Here is a 20,357-nt window from a genome sequence, read left to right as displayed (position 1 = left end):
AGAGAACAAATCATCCCAAATTGAGGCAGTAGACTTTGGAAGCAATGATATATATATATATATATATATATATATATATATATATATATATATATATATATATATATATATATATATATATATATATATATTCTTTTTCTGTTTTCCTGAGTGTGTATGTGTATGCTTCTGTTTGTGAATTTGTCAGTATAGCTTTGCTTTTTACCATTTGTCCTAGGGTTCTGTCTGTCCATTTTTTGGTGTGTGTGTGTGTGTGTGTGTGTGTGTGTGTTTGTGTGTTTTGCTATACTTTTTAGTGCTTCTTATCATTGGTGGATTTGTTTTTGGTTTGGTTGCTCTCTTCTTTCTGTTTTATTACTTTAAATTTTTTTTCTTATTTTTAATATTTCTTATTTTTTATTTTAATAACTTTCTTTTACTTTATTTTATTTTATTCTTTCTTTCCTTCTTTCTTTCTCTTTTTCTCCCTTTTATTCTGAGTCGTGTGGATGACAGGGTCTTGGTGTTCTGGCCGGGCATCAGGCCTGTGCCTCTGAGGTGGGAGAGCCGAGTTCAGGACATTGGTCCACCAAAGACCTCCCAGCTCCACATAATATCAAACGGCGAAGATCTCCAAGAGATCTCCATCTCAACACCAAGACCCAGCTCCACTCAATGACCAGCAAGCAACAGTGCTGTACACCCTATGCCAAACAACAAGGAAGACAGGACCACAACCCCACACATTAGCAGAGAGGCAGCCTAAAATCATAATAAGGTCACAGACACACCAAAACACACTGCCGGACGCAGACCTGCCCACCAGAAAAGCAAGATACAGCCTCATCCACCAGAACACAGGCACTAGTCCCCTCCACCAGGAAGCCTACACAACCGACTGAACCAACCTTAGCCACTGGGGGCAGACACCAAAAACAACGGGAACTACGAACCTGCAGCCTGTGAAAAGGAAACCCGAAACATAGTAAGTTAAGCAAAATAAGAAGACAAACACACAGCAGATGAAGGAGCAAGATAAAAACCCACCAGACCTAACAAATGAAGAGGAAATAGGCAGCCTACCTGAAAAGGAATTCAGAATAAGGATAGTAAAGATAATCCAACATCGTGGCAATAGAATGGAGAAAATATAAGAAACGTTTAAAAAGGAACTAGAAGAACTAAAGAGCAAACAAACAATCATGAACAACACAATAAATGAAACTAAAAATTCTCTAGAAGGGATCAACAGCAGAATAACTGAGGCAGAAGTATGGATAAGTGACCTGGAAGATAAAAGAGTGGAAATAACTACTGCAGAGAAGAATAAAGAAAAAAGAATGAAAAGAATTGACGACAGTCTCAGAGACCTCTGGGACAACATTAAAGTCACCAACATTCGAATTATATGGGTCCCAGAAGAAGAAGAGAAAATAAAGGGACTAGACTGTGAAAATATTTGAACAGATTATAGTTGAAAACTTCCCTAATATGGGACAGGAAATAATTAATCAAGTCCAGGAAGCACAGAGAGTCCCATACAGGTTAAATCCAAGGAGAAACATGCCAAGACACATATTAATCAAACCTTCAAAAATTAAATACAAGGAAAAAATATTAAAAGCAGCAAGGGAAAAACAACAAATAACATACAAGGGAATCCTCATAAGGTTAACAGCTGATCTTTCATCAGAAACTCTGCAAGCCAGAAGGGAGTGGCACAACATAATTAAAGCGATGAAAGGGAAAAACCTACAACCGTGATTACACTACCTGGCAAGGATGTCATTCAGATTCAAAGGAGAAATTAAAACCTTTACAGACAAGCAAAAGCTAAGAGAATTCAGCAGCACCAAACCAGCATTACAGCAAATGCTAAAGAAACTTCTCGAGCAAGAAACACAAGAAAAGGAAAAGACCTACAAAAACAACGCCAAGAAAATGGTAATAGGAACATACATATAGATAACTACCTAAAATGTAAACGGATTAAATGCTCAACCAAAAGACATAGAATGGCTGAATGGATACAAAAACAAGACCCATATATATGCTGCCTACAAGAGACCCACTTCAGACCTAGGGTCACATACAGACGGAAAGTGAGGGGATGGAAAAAGATATTCCATGTAAAAGAAAATCAAAAGAAAGCTGGAGTAGCAATTCTCATATAAGACTAAACAGACTTTAAAACAAAGACTATTACAAGAGACAAAGAAGGACACTACATAATGATCAAGGGATCAATCCAAAAAGAAGACATAAAAATTGTAAATATTTCTGCACCCAACATAGGAGCACCTCAATACATAAGGCAAATACTAACAGCCATAAAAGGGGAAATGGACAGTAACACAATCACAGTAGGGGACGTTAGCACCCCACTATCACCAATGGACAGATCATCCAAAATGAAAATAAATAAGGAAACACAGGCTTTAAATGATACGTAAAAAAAGACGGATGTAATTGATATTTATAGGACATTCCATCCCAAAACAACAGAATACACTTTCTTCTCAAGTGCTCATGGAACATTCTCCAGGATAGATCATATCTTGGGTCACAAATCAAGTCTTGGTAAATTTAAGGAAATTAAAATCGTATCAAGTACCTTTTCTGACCACAACAGTATGAGAGTAGATATCAATTACAGGAAAAAATCTGTACAAAGTACAAACACATGGATGCTAAACAATACACTACTTAATAACCAAGAGATCACTGAAACAATCAAAGAGGAAATCAAAAAAAACCTAGAAACAAAGGACAATGAAAACACGACAACCCCAAAACCATGGGATGAAGCAAAAGCAGTTCTAAGAGGGAAGTTTAGAGCAATACAATCCTACCTTAAGAAACAAGAAACGTCTCAAATAAACCACCTAACCTAACACCTAAAGCAATTAGAGAAAGAAGAACAAAAAAACCCCAGAGTTAGCAGAAGGAAAGAAATCAAAAAGATCAGATCAGAAAAAGAAATGAAGGAAACAATAGCAAAGGTCAATAAAACTAAAAGCTGGTTCTTTGAGAAGGTAAACAAAATTGATAAACCATTAGCCAGACTCATCAAGAAAAAAAGGTAGAAGACTCAAATCAATAAAATTAGAAATGAAAAAGGAGAAGTAACAACTGACACTGCAGAAATACAAAGGATCATGAGAGATTACTACAAGCAACTATATGCCGATAAAATGGACAACCTGGAAGAAATGGACCAATTCTTAGAAATGCACAAACTTCCAAGACTGAACCAGGAAGAAATAGAAAATATAAACAGACCAATGACAAGCACTGAAATTGAAACTGTGATTAAAAATCTTCCACAAACAAAAGCCCAGGACCAGATGGCTTCACAGGCAAATTTTATCAAACATTTAGAGAAGAGTTAACACTTATGCTTCTCAAGCTCTTCCAAAATATAGCAGAGGGAGCAACACTCCCAAACACATTCTACGAGGCTACCATCACCCTGATACCAAAACCAGACAAAGATATCACAAAGAAATAAAACTACAGGCCAATATCACTGATGAACACAGATGCAAAAATCCTCAACAAAATACTAGCAAACAGAATCCAACAGCACATTAAAAGGATCATACACCATGATCAAGTGGGGTTTATCCCACTAATGCAAGGATTCTTCAATATACACAAATAAATCAATGTGATACACCATATTAATAAATTGAAGAATAAAAACCACATGATCACCTCTATACAGGCAGAAAAAGCTTTTGACAAAATTCAACATCCATTTATGATAAAAACCTTCCAGAAAGTAGGCATAGAGGGAACTTACCTCAACATAATAAAGGCCATATATGACAAACCCACAGCCAATATCATCCTCAATGGTGAAAAACTGAAACCATTTCCTCTAAGATCAGAAACAAGACAAGGTGCCCACTCTCACCACTCTTATTCAGCATAGTTTTGGAAGTGTTAGCCACAGCAATCAGAGAAGAAAAGCAAAGAAAAGGAATCCAAATCAGAAAAGAAGAAGTAAAGCTGTCACTGTTTGCAGATGACATGATACTCTACATAGAGAGTCCTAAAGATGCTACCAGAGAACTACTAGAGCTAATCAATGAATGTGGTAAAGTAGCAAGATACAAAATTAATGCACAGAAATCTCTGGCATTCCTATACACTAATGATGAAAAATCTGAAAGAGAAATGAAGAAAACACTCCCATTTACCATTGCAACAAAAAGAATAAAACACCTAGGAATAAACCTACCTAAGGAGACAAAAGACCTGTATGCAGAAAGCTATGACACTGATGAAAGAAATTAAGGATGATACAAACAGATGGAGAGATATACCATATTCTTGGACTGGAAGAATCAACATTGTGAAAATGACTATACTATCCAAAGCAATCTACAGATTCAGTGCAATCTCTATCAAACTACCACTGGCAGTTTTCACAGAACTAGAATAAAAAATTTCACAATTTGTATGGAAACACAAAAAAACCCAAATAGCCAAAGTAATCTTGGGAAAGAAAAACGGATCTGGAAGAATCAGGCTCCCTGACTTCACACTATACTACAAAGCTACAGGTATCAAGATAGTATGGTACTGGCAGAAAAACAGAAATATAAATCAATGGAACAGGATGAAAGCTAAGAGATAAACCCATGCACATACGGTCACCTTATTTTTGATAAAGGAGGCCAGAATATACAATGGAGAAAACACAGCCTCTGCAATAAGTAATGCTAGGAACACAGGACATCTATGTGTGAAAGAATGAAATTAGAACACCCCCTAACACCATACACAAAAATAGACTCAAAATGGATTAAAGACCTCAATGTAAGGCCAGACACTGTAAAACTCTTAGAGGAAAACATAGGCAGAACACTCTATGACATAAATCACAGCAAGATCCTTTTTGACCCAGCTCCTAGAGAAATGGAAATAAAAACAAAAATAAACAAATGGGACCTAATGAAACTTAAAAGCTTTTGCACACCAAAGGAAACCATAAGCAAGATGAAAAGACAGCCCTCAGAATGGGAGAAAATATTTGCAAATGAAGCAACTGACAAATGATCAATCTCCAAAATTGACAAGCAGCTCATGAAGCTCAATATCAAAAAAACAAGCAACCCATCCAAAATTGGGCAGGAGACTTAAGTAGACGTTTCCCCAAAGAAGATATACAGATTGCCAACAAACACATGAAAGAATGCTCAATGTCATTAATCATTAGAGAAATGCAACTCAAAACTACAATGAGATATCACCTCACTCCTGTCAGAACGGCCATCATCAAAAAAAATACAAACAGGGCTTCCCTGGTGGCGCAGTGGTTGAGAGTCCGCCTGCCGATGCAGGGGACACGGGTTTGTGCCCCAGTCCGGGAGGATTCCGCATGCCGCGGAGAGGCTGGGCCCGTGGGCCATGGCTGCTGAGCCTGCGTGTCCGGAGCCCGTGCTCTGCAGCGGGAGAGGACGCAGGGGTGACGGGTCTGCGTACCGCAAAAAAAAAAAAAAAAAAAAAAAAAAAAAATCCACAAAAAACTAAAAATAGAACTACCATACGACCCAGCAATCCCACTTCTGGGCATATACCCTGATAAAACCATAATTCAAAGAGAATCATGTATCACAATGTTCATTGCAGCTTTATTTACAATAGCCAGGACATGGAAGCAACCTGAGTGTCCACCGACCGATGAATGTCTAGAGAAGATGTGGCTCATATATACAATGGAATATTAATCAGCCATAAAAAGAAACGAAATTGAGTTATTTGTAGTGAGGTGGATGCCCCTAGAATCTGTCATACAGAGTGAAGTGAGAAAGAGAAAAACAAATACCGTATGCTAACACATATATATGGAATCTAAAAAAAAAAAACAAACAAAAAAAACGGTCATGAAGAACCTAGGGGCAGGACGGGAATAAAGATGCAGACCTACTAGAGAATGGACTTGAGGATATGGGGAGGGGGAAGGGTAAGCTGGGACAAAGTAAGAGTGTCATGTACATACATACACTACCAAATGTAAAACCGATAGCTAGTGGGAAGAAGCCAAATAGCACAGGGAGATCAGCTCGGTGTTTTGTGACCACCTAGAGGGGTGGGATAGGGAGGGTGGGAGGGAGGGAGACGCAAGAGGGAAGAGATATGGGCATAGATGTATATGTATTCACTTTGTTATAAAGCAGAAACTAACACCATCGTAAAGCAATTATAGTCCAATAAAGATGTTAAAAATAAATAAATAACTGTTATTATTAAAAGAGGAAAATAAATATGTTACTTAGCCCCCTCCTCCCCGCAAAAAAGAATGTTATTTCCCCTTCCATGTACTCAAATAATACCAGTCAGGTCTCCTGAACCAACAGCAGGAAACACTCTCCAAGGAAAATAAATTCCTTGAGGCTATTTTATCGCTGGGACTGGTCAAATAGTTTTAAGTGCTTACTGAAAAGTATGAGTATTGGGAAAAGAGAGAACTGAGCATGGAGGATGAAGAATGGTAAGGTAGATGACTGATCAGAGATAATGCTCTAAGCTTCAAGCTTAGGAGGTAGTGAGCCAAGTCCAAGCCAGGCAACTCAGTCAAAACTGCCAGCATTTTGGAAGCCAGGTCTATGATTGCCATTGGTACTATTGCTGATAATGGTAACAGTGTAATGTTTTACTTGGTGTGGGATTATTATGCATTATAGACAATCTGATCCTCTGAACGTTTAAAGGATGCTCAGAGGATCTGTGCAAGGCTGTGGGACCCAGGAAACAAAGAGGTGGGGTTACTGAGAGAGAATCATGGCAAGCAGTGGCCTCAGCAGGAAGGCAAAGAACAATATGATGGGCGAAGTCTGTGGGAAGGACTCAAAAACAGTTCTTTCTCCGTCACTCTCATGCCCAGTAGGCTTGCAATTACACCACAAGCACCGATAAAAACAGTAAAGGACAGTGGTTTTCAAAGTGTGACCCAGACCAGCAGTATCAACATCACTTAGGAATTTGTTAGAAACACAACTTCTCAGGGTCATCCCAGACCTACTGAATCAGAAACTCTGAGGATGGGGCCCTTGCAGCCATGTAGGTGGCTTTGATCACAGTTAACTTAGAGAACCTCTGGTCCAGTGGACAGAAATACGGACTGTTGAGGAAGACCGTCAGTTTCAAATCCTTTGAAATGGTGAAATCAGAAAGTCTGCATGAACTGCTATGCCAGCCCTCAGCCATAGTAAGCATTCAAGACAAATCTCATTCCCTCGTCCTCTTCCTCCTCCTCCTTTATTTTCTTCTTCCTCCTCCTCTTCTCCTTCATTTTCACTGTCATCTCCATCAGTTGCAGCAGCAGCAGCAGCAGCAGCAGTAGAAGCAGCATAATTTGCAGGAGCTACTGAAATGACATCACTAGATCCAAGGTTCCCCATTTGGCCATCCTGTGACTTACGCATCTTCTCTGGCAGGAGAGGGGAGAGAATGGATGGGCAGCTCTAACTCCAGCACAGCTGCAAGGGCATCTGTGCTCAGAGCACTCAGCCCAGGTGCTGGGAAGCTTTTCAGGCAGGAGAAACCTGGCCACCAAGTGCAGATTCTGCCTCTGCTCACATCCTGCTTCCATTCCCAACAGTAATTGGAGGCTGGGAGCTCATTGTAAATTTGCTTAATTGAGCAGTTGAGGTCTTTATTGTCCTGCTGAGGAACTGCTTCTAAAAGCCTGCTTCTGGGCTCACAGCCCCTTTCATGCCTGTGCTTCACTTGGTATTTTCTCCACTCTCTTCTTGTCATAGACCTGTACCTCTGGGATCACCATCTTTTCCCTGTATTACTCTTTTAATTGTTTTTTTTTTTTTTTTAACGCAGATCAGAAAAACAGTCAATAATGCAGAGGGCAGGGGGCAGAGGAGCTGGCTAAAGCACACGAGCCAGAGTTGGGGGATTCTAGGCATCAGCAATACGGGGGGAGTTTCACAAAGGCTGGGAGAGATTCAAGATTTGGGGGACACAGGCTTACAAAGGATGGTGAAGCTTGAAAAAATTCAAAGCACTTCCTCGTCCAGAGGAATAGAATGGAAAATGTAGCTATTTCATGACCGAGAAGCTCTGAAAGCTGTAATGATGGAGAGAAACCCAGAGGCGACAGCAGACAGAAAATTAGATATTGGTTTGCAGTGCAGTATTATGTTATTGTTTAGAGGAGGGGAAAAAGCTTTTTTAAAAAAATGGTTAGTCTACAGATGCCGTGGTTGGAAAACGGCACTCTCGTTGACCGCTTCATTACCTCAGATGTACTCAGGTACAGAGAAATTGGAGAGTGTCCAGAGAGAAGCAACGAGACCAATGAAAGTAGTGCAGAGACTGACTAATACGAAGACAGCAAGGAACATGATGTGTGTGAAACACGGCTGCCTCGGCCCCAGGAGAGGTTTGGTGAGCACATGATGGGTATTTGGGAGATACTCACATCATCCACGGAGAACGTATAGGTAGCCTCGCATGATGGTGTTTAAATTAGCCCTAAGCAAGTGAAATTAAGGAATTTATTATTTGGTTGAAATCCAGGAAACCCTAGACACTTATTCCACTGGGGTGCAGGTAAGTGACAGCCCTTATAGGTGCTACTCCTTGTGCCTGGGATGCTCTTCCTCGTAAAGTTGGCATGACAGACTCCTTCAATAATTCAGGTCTCAGCTTAGGTGTCACCTGCTCAGAGAAGACTTGACCTCTCTAAGAGAAGGTCAAGTCTCCCTGCATATATAAAAGTCACTGTAGACCTGTGCCCTTCCTCTGTTGATTTCATAGAGCAATATGAAATTATCTTCCAGATTGAATTCTTTGCTTCCTTAGTGTCCAACTCTCTGGTGGAATGCTTGCCCCAAAAGATCAGGGGTCTCGTCTATCATATTCACCACTAGGTCCCCAAAACTAATCATTATTCCAATAACCACTCACACTCATAAAGCAGTTAAGTCATGGCAAGAACCCTGCTAACAGAGACATGTCTATGTTAACTTATTCAGGCCATGCAAAAACCTAGATTTTATCATTTCTATTTTTTTTAAGAAGAAGAAACTTGAGTCCCAGAGAAGGTGGGTGACTTCTCTAAAGTTGCACAGCTATAGGTGCTAGGGCTGGGATCTGAAGCCAGGTTCTCTAGCTTGAAAATCAACACTCTTAATCACTGCACTACCCAGTGTGTACCCAACCAGTATGTATTGAATAAATGAGTCAATCAGTACATGAGTGAGTGAAGGAATGAGGATTTGAGTCCAAAACATCTGCCCAGGGCAGGAAGCAAGAAACGTATTGAGGTTTCCCAACTTTAGTGAAGGTGAGTCCTAAATGACGGCCTTCAGGAATCATCCAGATGTCATCCAACTGCAAAGATAATCCCCATGCTGATTACCTGTGTGGTGCTGAAAAGGATCTCCATGCCCTGAACTGCCAGGAAGGCCTCCCTGCCAGACCGGAGGTTGGCAATGTGCCTGAGGCAAAGCAGAAGCGCCCTGCGGATCAGCACGTAGGAATTGGTCGTGTCATGGCTGTGCCAGTCCTGATGCAGCCTGAACAAGATGGTGACATAGCCTCTGTTCACTGCCCTGCGGCTGTTAGACTCTGAAACCAATGGGAAAAGACAATGTCAATCACAGGCTGGCCATACCTGCCTGAGGATGTCCCAGTGTACCTCCCACAAGATACTAATTCATCATAAAGGGAATGAAAATAACTTTCCATTGGAGAAAACTGGCAGATATCACCTTCATCAAGTGACCAAAGTCAACATCAGCAGATAAGATGCCCTGAGAAAGACACACCATCACTTTAGCATCACTTAAGCGCCACTTTAGCATCGCTTTAGCATCCCTTCAGCATCGCTTCTATGATATTCCTGCCCCAAAATGCATAACCTAAATGTTACTATGAGGAAAATCAGCAACCCCAAAATGAGGGACATGATACAAAATATCCAATCTATAATTTTCAAAAATGTCAAGGTCATGAAAAGCAAAAACAAAAAACAAAAAACAAAAAAAAAAACAGGAATTGAGCTAACAGAGACTAAAAAGACATGGCATGTCAGTATGATATATAATTATAATTTAGATCCTGGACCAGAAAACAATTTTTTTCTTTTGCTACATATGGCATTAGTGATGCAATTGGTAAAATATGAATAGTGTTTAGATTAACCCATAGTATTGTATAAATGTTTATTGTCAGATTTTGATAAACTATTATATGTTTACATAAGTGAATATTCTTGTTTTTATGAAATTCACCATTGTGAAAGTCTATAACATTCTCAAATAGTTCAGAAAAAGGATAATAGTGTGTGGGGAGAGAGAAGAAAGGAGGTGGGGGGAATCCACAGGATTTCCATTCCTCTTTCCTAAGCCTCAGTAGACTTGGGATATTGTCATTTGGGTTGAGCAAACTATAAGGCTTAGGTTGAAAAGGAGAGGACCCTGAGTGACAGACATAATGTCAGGAAGGCTGACATGTGTAACAGATGCGTTGGGTGTTTTCCGTAAAGAGAACAGAAGCCAGATCAGCAAGGGGTTGGCTCCGTCCAGGAAAGGAACTCCTCAGGCTCAAGGCTACCCAATAGGGAGCTGGTCTCTATGTGGTAATGAGCAACGTGGCACCAAAAATATCCAGAAAGAGGTTGGAAGTCCACCCAGCAGGGATGTGAGGACAGGGCTTCCTTACATCTGACAGGGAGCTGTAATAGCATGCTCTTACAGTTCTCTTCCCCTCTTTCACACCATGACTACCCTTTGTTAGTTGAATGACCCTGCGTGAGACCTCCCATGAGACCCCTCTGATGGGTGAATCATTTCTTCCTTTTTCCATTATGAAGAAAGAAAGGGGGAAGAATGGTCCAAGATACCTCTCTCAACAGTCCACATACACCACTTTTCATGTTAAGCTCCTCCACCTACAGGGTTGGCGGACAGACCAGTTCAGGTCTACCCAGTAGATGGGGAGATAGATACTCTCTGGATCCTGGTCCTCTCTACCCCTGTGGACTAGGTACCCCGAAGAACTCTAACGGGCTGACTCTCAGGAACAAACGCCCACATCTTGCAGCTCTGCCCTCTCACGACTGCATTTCTCCATTATCCATACTGTTCATGCTGGTTTATGAGACAATCTATGTTTCTGGCTGAGCATGTGAGAGAGAGATCCCCTGAACTGTAACTGGATAAGTAAAATTTCAGCTCCAAGTCAGATTTTTTCCTAAGACCATATAAGTGCACATGAGTCAAACGATAACATGAAAATTCAGTGCTTTATTCCAGAAGGGTTTTCTCATAATATTAATGGAATTCTCCTTTTCTTCTACTTGTTTGTCAAATTCTAAATTGTCAGGCTTGACTGAGCCCCACTGAGATTTCTGACCCATTTGTGCAGTTAGTTTTATTTTTTTTTTCACTTTTGACAACATTTCATTCAGCCATGACCCTAAATTGAGAGCCATGAGCTTTATTCACTCCATGATGTGTTTGTGGAAGGTTTAAATCACCTTCATTACCTCCTTTAATGAATTATTCTTTTGTATCAAAAATATTTATCTCCTCGGCTGGTCCCAGCCACAAAGCACTGGACTTCTTTACTGCCTAAATGAGGTTCCAGCCTATCCAATATCTGATGTTTAAAAGAAAATTGAGGATTAGGTAGGAAGTATTAAAGGAAACTATCACCTGCTGAAAAGAAGACAGAACAGAATGGCAAAAAAAGTGCATGGAGGCCGCGTGGGCAGTGGGAGGTTAAGAACTTTTGTCTTTTATCTATGTTAAGGGTATGAGACTAATAATGTGTTATCCTCATGACGTTCATCTCCCACTTCTGGGGGAGGGGGAGGGAGATAACGAGAAAAAAGTCTTTAATTGTCTGAGAGAAAAATCCCTTATCAGATCCCAATGATTTTATTCACGATTTCCTGTTAATCTTCAACAACCTGTCATGTTTACTAACATCGAAAATAACTACACCTCCTCCCCCAACCCCTACCCTAAATCAGTCAATCTTTCTCCCTGAACGGCTTGGGAGTTTTGCAAAAAGTCAATATGCACCTGAAACCCGACAAGAGATCCATCAAGCTGAACAAATGTAGAGGGGAGCTGAAGAATGAAATGAGGGTCACTGGGATCTGCAACTTGCAGAAGTTTGAGAAGATCTGAGGGGAGGACAGTGCTTCTCCCAGGGAGGCCAAATAGGAAGGAGAAGATGTGGGGTTTCATACATTCCTTTGGGTGGGCTCAGGGTTTGGAGGCCAGAGAAGATCCCCAGACCAGCTGTACTTTAGTCTGTTTATGGAAATGGCTTCTTCCTAAGATTTCCTTGGAAAAAGAGTTCCTGTTCCTTAATTTTTTTTTTTTAATTTCCGAAACAGATTGGTTTATGTTAAACTGGTTGGAGGATGGGGTGGAATGGACAGAGAGGACTTCTGAGGACCTTTAATTTAACAGCTCACCTCCACCCCCTTCCCCATCCAAAGGCACTCTCCATGCCCCCTTGTCTCCATCAGCCCCTCCCTGGCAGCCTCCTGCTGAAGTTCTTATCTGGCCAGTTTTCCGGTGGCAAATCTGCATCCTTGTCCTCACCTCCAATTTATCCTCTTAAGTTCTACTCTTTCTACCTACCTTTCCAGATCTTATCCTCCTGAAGTCTTATTTGTAGCTAATTCTCAGTCTAAAATGTGACCTCGCGCTCTCCTTATTTTAACCCCACGTATTTCTTCACAGAGGTTCAAATGTTTTCTTTAGTGCAGACCCCACTGATGCAGCAGATTTTTACATTCAGGAAGAAAGAATAAAAAAAGGAAGGGAATATACCAAGATATCAATAGTACTTATGAGGGAGGAAAAGATTGATGATTCTATTTGCTTTGGGTTTTTTTTAGACTGGACTTAGACTTTTCTGTAGTTTTTATTCTCCTCATCCTCTGCAATGAACTTTGACAATCAAGTAGAAAAAAGACAGGTTACCCTTTGACAAGAAGTCCGTAGTCTATAGGCCATGCCATGTTGTAAATGCCTGTGGGCAGGGCAAGAAGTCCCCGGGTTGCCATAGCAACCAATTCACCTTACCCCATCCCTTTCGAAAGTGAATTACCTACCTTGCCCCTGAAGGTATTTGAGAGCATGATCATCTCTATAAAAATGTTTGTTTTTTAACAGGAAAGCCCAGACACCTTCAAGACTCAAAGATTGGATTTCTCATGGGGAATTTCCAGCCCCATGACAGGTTGGTGGAGAAGTGCTTGGTGACCCAGATTATAATACCTGCAAGCAACCCAACGCTCTGCCACTTTTATTGGGCAAAACCAGAGGAAATTTCCATGACTGCTCTTTGTTTCCCATATCTGAGAATTTCATCACCCCTTTTAGAGTAAAGACATAGCTTAAAGTGGAGGAATAGTGGGAACCTGCAGCAGAGGAATGAGCTGGATGCTTTCACAACCACAGCTCTAGGAATGAGACATACAAATTAGTGCACACCTCCAAACTCATCTTTACTATCCTCGTGTACCCTTCACTGCCTTGCTGGGCAAAGCCTTCAGCTGTCAGCTTTCTTTCTGGAGTCCTTGCACATGGCTGTGACCTCCACTGCTTTCTAGCTGTGTGACCTTGAGCATGTTACTTCACAGCTCTTGTCACTAAGTCTTTATCTAAAAAACAAACAAACAAACAAAACTGATAACAGTCCCTTCCTTGTGGAACTGTTGAGGAAATTAAATGAGATAATATATATAAAGTAGATAGCTTGATGCCTGGAACGTAATAAGCACTCAATACCTGTCGCTTATTATACTTGCCATCATCAACATGATAAGCATCATCTATTTACTATTCCAACTCCCCCTCTGTAATTTTGGACAACAAACTGCCAAATGCTCAGGACATGAAGAGATTCCTTTGGACAGCCTCACACAAGAATAGGAGCACTAGGATCACATAGTTGTTGATCTGCATTTTGGCTCTATCATTTATCAGCTGTGTAACCTTGTTTAAGTTACTAAGCCATCCTGGACTACATTTCCATCATCTGCAAATATTAAAGCAAGATAAAAGAGAGATAACTAAAGCATCACCTTTACAAGTCCATTAAAAGGAATGATTGCATAGTGTAGCAGCTGGCATCAAGTATGTGCTCAATACATGATAATCCCTTCCCCATAAGGATAACATTCAAACTTCAAATTCACTTCACTAGTGAGAATAGCCCAAGGAAATGTTTCAAAATAAGTAAAATTTATAACCACAGTCCTTCAATCCCCCTGTAATGGAATCAACTTCTCACCCCAAATGCCCACACATCTTACACAGCTGCCTATCTGTCCTTAGACACCCCAAACATACATACCGAGGACCATTCCCCCACATTATCCCAGGAGCCCTTACAGACAATGTCCATAATGTAGAACTTTTTAGTTCCCCTCTCTGACCAACTTTACCCGACTTGGGTCCCATTACACTAAAGCTTTTTTAGAAGACTGGGTAGTGCTGTAAGGTCCTCTTGATTGATAATGGTTAAGTGTTTAATAACTCACCCTTGCTTTTGATAAGCACATACACGAGTAAGAATAAATACAAGGATTCGAGGCTCTCATCATTCTTAAGAACAGAAATCATCTTCAGCCACATAGCATAGTAGGCCATTACTATCCGAAGAAATTCTTGCCCAGGAAGATTAAATAGTTTTATTAAACAGATTTATTTCCTTCTGTTTCAGGAACTTCAAGAAAATTCATTCATATGAACTACTGACAATTCAGTGAGCCGTTTTCAGGACTGTGGCCCCCTTCTCAAAAGAGAAGACCACTCAGCTGGGCTTATCAAACACCCCTCCCCAAGGCTTGCCTCCAAACCCTCTCCTCACTGGATCCCCCAGCTGAGCAATTATATCACAAACACTGCCTGATCTTCATCAGGACTCCACATGCAAATACCCACCTGGAGCCACAGCACTCGCACTGTATAATATCCCACCCTAGAAATCCCCCCTTGGGGACAATACTACAACCCAGGTTAATGGTGACCTTAACTACAGCAAACAATCCACTGGCCTCTGCAACAGTGCTCTTTTCAGGGAGTCAATTTAGAAGATGTTTCTGGACAAAGCAGGCTTTTACCAAGACTTCTAAATCATATTACATGAACAATAAGCTACCTGTTTTGCCACTGTAACACCAGTTACAATTACTGAGTATTTATTTACTGAATGTTTCCTATGTGCTCAGCATTGGGCTAATCATTTTACATGATCATCTCATTTATCTCATGGAAATGCTTGAAGATAAGCATTATTTGCCTCCTCTTACAAATGAAGACACAGAAGCTGAGAGAAGTTAAATAACTTGTTCAAGTCCTGAGAGCTTATAAATGGCATGTGGAGAATTCAAATGGAATCCCCCATCTGCCTCCAAAGCTGACATCCCACATCATTATCCCCAGTGCCGGTTTGTACAGATTACACTGTTTTGCATTCAGATAAAGACCTTTAACGGTTACCAGGAGAACCAGCTTCTTGAGGAGGGTTTCCGAAAGGCTGAAGGAGATGAAGTCTGCGGAACAGCTGAGGTGCTTGAGGGGCGTGGCTTTCAGCCAAATGGAACCTGGCACCGTCCCTCTGGCCAGTCGCCCTCCGTCGCCCTCCTCCGTCTTCTCTGCTCCCTCCCAGGCCCCTAAATTGTGGCGAAAGTTGATTTTTAATAGGAGACTCAAGGAGGTTTAAAGAGCCAAGGGCTTCCCTGGTGGCGCAGTGATTGAGAATCCGCCTGCCAATGCAGGGGACACGGGTTCAAGCCCTGGTCCGGGAAGATCCCACATGCCGCAGAGCAACTAAGCCCGTACGCCACAACTACTGAGACTGTGCGTCTGGAGCCTGTGAGCCACAACTACTGAGCCTGCGCGTCTGGAGCCTGTGCTCCGCAACAAGAGAGGCCGCGATAGTGAGAGGCCCGCGCACCGCGATGAAGAGTGGCCCCCACTTGCCGCAACTAGAGAAAGCCCTCGCATAGAAACGAAGACCCAACGCAGCCAAAAATAAATAAATTAATTAATTAATTTAAAAATAAATAAATAAAGAGCCAAATTAACAGCCGATGGTGCCTCGGCTCCCTGGAGGAGATGTTCAGGACCCCTCCTGACGCCCGGCAGGGACCCCTGAGGCCAGCCAGGAAGTCAGGCCCAGTATGTGGCTGCAGGGCTGCCGAGGCGGAGTCGCTCTCAGCCTCCCCGGCAGCTGCTTCGACGCTCCTCACAAGGGAGAAGCCGCGCTGTATGTACCGAAACATAACTAATCTTAATGTCAGCAGTAATGGAAATTACACTCCATTATCATTAGCTCAAATAAGAATAATGATATGGACTTAGCTTGCAGGTATTTTTTTCTCTTTGTAAAATAGATACTTTTCAGTAAACTTGGCTCTAAAGGAAATTTGGGTCTCAAGCAAATCTTGTTTTCCCATTGACTGCCTTTTGAAAATGAAAGATGCTTTTCCTAAGCTTCAGAAAGAGTGACTAAGAAGGCTGAGAAATCATCCTTCAGAGCATTGTTTTAAACCTAGACTCGCCTACTGCTGGTTGGGTTTTTTTGAATCACCAACTGCTTCTAATACCTTTCCACAGATACATTCCCAAGCCATAGAAGTCTCTCCACTCTTGAGAAAGCCTCAGAAGCCATATCTGCCTCTTCCTCCACACACCCAGCTCTTCCTCTGGTCCTTGGAGAGTACCATGTCCAAGGTATTAGGCTGCAGTGCTACAGGGGAAGGGACCACTAACAAATAGGGACATACTCCAGACCAGAACCCCCTGCCACTTCCCTGCATCCCATATGATGAATCAATCTCACCTTGTACTTTATCAATTCTAAGGCATATATTTTTTCACATTTTAGCATTTCCAGAATTAAGATGCTTCTTAACAATGATAATGTTTCAATGACAACTGGCAGCATTTTTTCGCTCTTCATGGCACATAAAAATTGGAGCATCTTATAGTCAATGACATCCTAGATTTGAGGAAGTAGGATTAATTTTTCAATATTTAGTTTGAAAATTCCCTAAAAGGAGCTTGTTTCCAGCAAGAAATGATTGCTTGAGAGGTTTGCTCAGCGTATGGGAATAAGCAGAGACAATTTGTCCTGAAAGCCAGATCTTGCTGTGTCTAGGTATGCGGTGAATTATCAGCTAAAACCATGCTCATACCCCCTAAACTCCAGGAACCACCATTCACTCTTTCAACAAACACACTTAACAACTACTACGTGCTAGTATGTGCCAGGCAGTATTGTAGGCACTGGGGATATTAGAGCAGGAAATGAGATGCACAAAGTCTCTACTCTTAGGGGCTTGCATTCCCATGGGGGAGCTGGGGAGACTCTCAGATCCAAATAGATGCACACACACACACACACACACAAATTAGGTAACTTCAGACAATGACGAGTGCTACAGTGAAAATCAAAGAATGATTCTAGAGGGACTGGTGGGGCTGCTACTTTAGACTAGGTGGTTGGGGCAACTCTTTGAGGAGGGGGCATTAGCACTGAAACCAGAATGTAGGAAAGAATCAGGCTGCAGAGATCCGGGGACAGAAAATTCTAGAAATCTGGAGAGCGAAGCAAGTAGAAAAGCCCAAATTTGGTGAGTGCAAATAACAAAAAGTCTGGAAGCTAAAGCCAGGTGAAGAAAGTGAGGGGAGAGCAGTAGGGCAGAGATCAGAATGCGGGACCCCCACCGCTTTGATATTCATCACAGCGGGTTGTGCAAAATCAGGTGGGGGGGCAGATATGTCGGTCAGATTTTCTCACTCTCCTTTTTGTTATTTGTTTTTGACATCTCTGCAAGAAAGCCCTTAGGAATGATCATCTTTGCCTGGACCTAAAATTTCCCAGGAGTTTTCCTATCCATCCAGAGTTTTCTTTTGGGTCTAGATTCTTCATAGGGAAAGAAGCACCTGCTAAGCCCTAAGACGAGCCCCAGTCCCTTCTAGGTTATTGTAGAGAACCTTCCTCCTAGTTTCATTTTGCCATTTCCACTGTTTACTCATCAGAAGGCAACACTTAAAGAAGAAAGCCAGGATTTAGACCTGGAAGAAGAAAAACAGAGCACTTCCCCGCCTGCCTTTCTCTGTCAATGGATGAGGGAGACACCTGTCCGTCAGTGGCGTTGCCTGCTTCTGGCCAGAGTACAGACAAGCAGTGTGGACTACAGGAAAACAAATCTGCACGTGCAAACATCACGTGCAAATTGGTTCACACTGCATTATGCTTCCAGGCCTTGAGCATGCGCAGAGCAAGGTAAAGAGCTCAGCCTCTGTGCTCCTGGCCCGCTGTCCTTTGGCCTGATGTCATACGGCAGCACAGCACTGAAAAGTCCCGAAGCAAGCGTGAGCCTTGCGCTTCCTTGTTTGAACTCCACTCCTATCCCCCGTGGTCCTCCGAGTGCCCCTTCCCTACCGCCTGGAATGTGCCCGCAGCAGCCTCCTACTTGACCCGCATGCCTCCCCTCCACTGCCCAACACTTCTCACTAAAACACACACTCAGATGCTGTCATCCTCTACTCAGAAAAATGGAACAGCTCAGGGAAATCCAGAAGATCTGTGGATGCCAACAGGGGCCTAATGTTCTCTGGGTCTCCTTGTATGGGCGTAGCAGTTGCCAGGCAGCCTGGGTGTCCCTGGGATTAGGGGGAGGGGCTGAGGAAGAGGCTGAGCAGGGTCTCTGACCCCTGCTGCCACCAGAGCAGCTCCACCATCAGCTGTTTACATGCAATGGCTCTGCCAAGGTTTTCATTTCAAGTTTAATACCTACAATTTATTTCTTTAAAATAAAAATAAAAGATTTGAAGCCCTCTGGTAGTGAAATGAAAGAATGGATTTCAGTCCCACTGTGCCAAGTACACATCATGCAATCTTGGGCAAGTCAGCCAACCTCTCTGAACCTCAATGTTTTGTATAGAACAGTTTCCCAGCCTGGAACTATGGACATCTGAGGCTGAATATTAGGTCGTAGGGTCGGGGGCAGCTGCCCTGTGCATTGTAAGATATTTTGCAGCATCCTGCCCTCTACCCACATGATGCCAGGAGCGCCCACACCCCCTGCAGATGTAGCAATGAAAAATGTCTCCAGACCTTGTTAAATGTTCCCTTGGGACAAAATCACTCACGCTGAGAACTGCTGCTCTAGAAGAGTTAAATATTTACCTGTCTTGCAGGACTACGGTGAGCATTAAATGAGATAATATATGAAAAAGTGCTCTGCAAACTGCTATTATTAGAAGTCTGTTGGAAGCATCTGACTTACATCCTGACATAAACAAATAATTGTACAGTCAATCCTGAATGGGATGAGGAAGCTACTGTGCACTTTCAGAGCTCTGAGATGTTTATCTTTTTGTCTATCTCTTTCAATCTTTGTGATACCTTATCTTTGTCAATCCATAGCCAGTCACTCATTATGCCAGGGTGACACAAGTTCTGAAATCCATGACATTTAGAGCTCAGCAATCCTGGATGTTAACCCCTGATTCCCCAGAATGAAAACAAAGTACGTAAGTGTGTGTGGATCAACCTTCTAGAGAGTAAGAGGTTTGAGCTTTTAGCAAACACATACGACATTCACACAGGAGCCTGAGCTTCCTTGAACACATTCAAACTGTTGTCAAAGCAACATCATGGCCCAAACTTACAGGCAGATAGATAATCAGGCCAGAGGGAAAGCCCTAGAGATAGAACCAGGTCTTTAGAGCCAGAAAACAGGATAGCCTGGTTGAAACACAGCAGCCTGCTTAGTTGTGAGAACCAGGATTGGCTGCAACCTTATTACAACAATGTTTTTTGCAGATAACAGTTTATGTCAGGCAAGGAAAACACACCACCACCATCCACAGTTCTGTTAGACCCCATGTGGGTGCCTGGGAACATCCTGGCCATCTCGGGAAGGTAGTTCACCATCTTGCCTATAGTAACAACCATTGTAATTTCCACCGAAAACTGACCCTTCTCATTTAATTAGGTCCAGTTTAATTGTTTAATTCGGCGTCTTAATCCCAAGAGACTCAAAAGTTACTTGACTAAGGCTCAAGGATGAAGATAACAATTTTGCCTCTCTCTCTGAGTCAAACTTGACTACCTCTTCCTTAGGACCACCACACAGTAAAAACGAGCACGTGTTCCAAACCTCCTAAAGGATGCATCAGCCCGTCTTTAAATTATAATCTCTGACAATTTACTGAGCTCTGAAAGTGTCCCATGAGAATATTTATTTCAGAGGTTTTCAAACTTGATTCTTTCGAGCCCTGAGGAACTTCCATGGAAGTTTCTCAGCATCAATCACGAGCCAGGGAAAGAAGAGGTGAAAAGGGAAAGGCCAGGCTGTGATT

At 42.1% G+C, this 20,357-nt stretch overlaps 1 protein-coding gene across 1 annotated transcript in view; it reads right to left on the bottom strand.

Annotated features, from left to right (window-relative positions):
* The window catches only part of LOC309802864 (uncharacterized protein), a gene marked incomplete at its 5' end in the record, with an annotated part of 129,895 nt that overhangs the window by 97,787 nt on the left and 11,751 nt on the right, over positions 1-20,357 (bottom strand). Inside the window, 1 exon segment of the mRNA XM_082618746.1 lies at positions 9,368-9,576. Coding sequence (XP_082474872.1) covers positions 9,368-9,576 — 209 coding nt within the window.

This window comes from Mesoplodon mirus, assembly GCF_964341445.2.
Source record: "Mesoplodon mirus genome assembly, chromosome: 4".
NCBI classification, from domain to species: domain Eukaryota; kingdom Metazoa; phylum Chordata; class Mammalia; order Artiodactyla; family Ziphiidae; genus Mesoplodon; species Mesoplodon mirus.
This window is presented reverse-complemented; position numbering and strand designations above follow the sequence as displayed.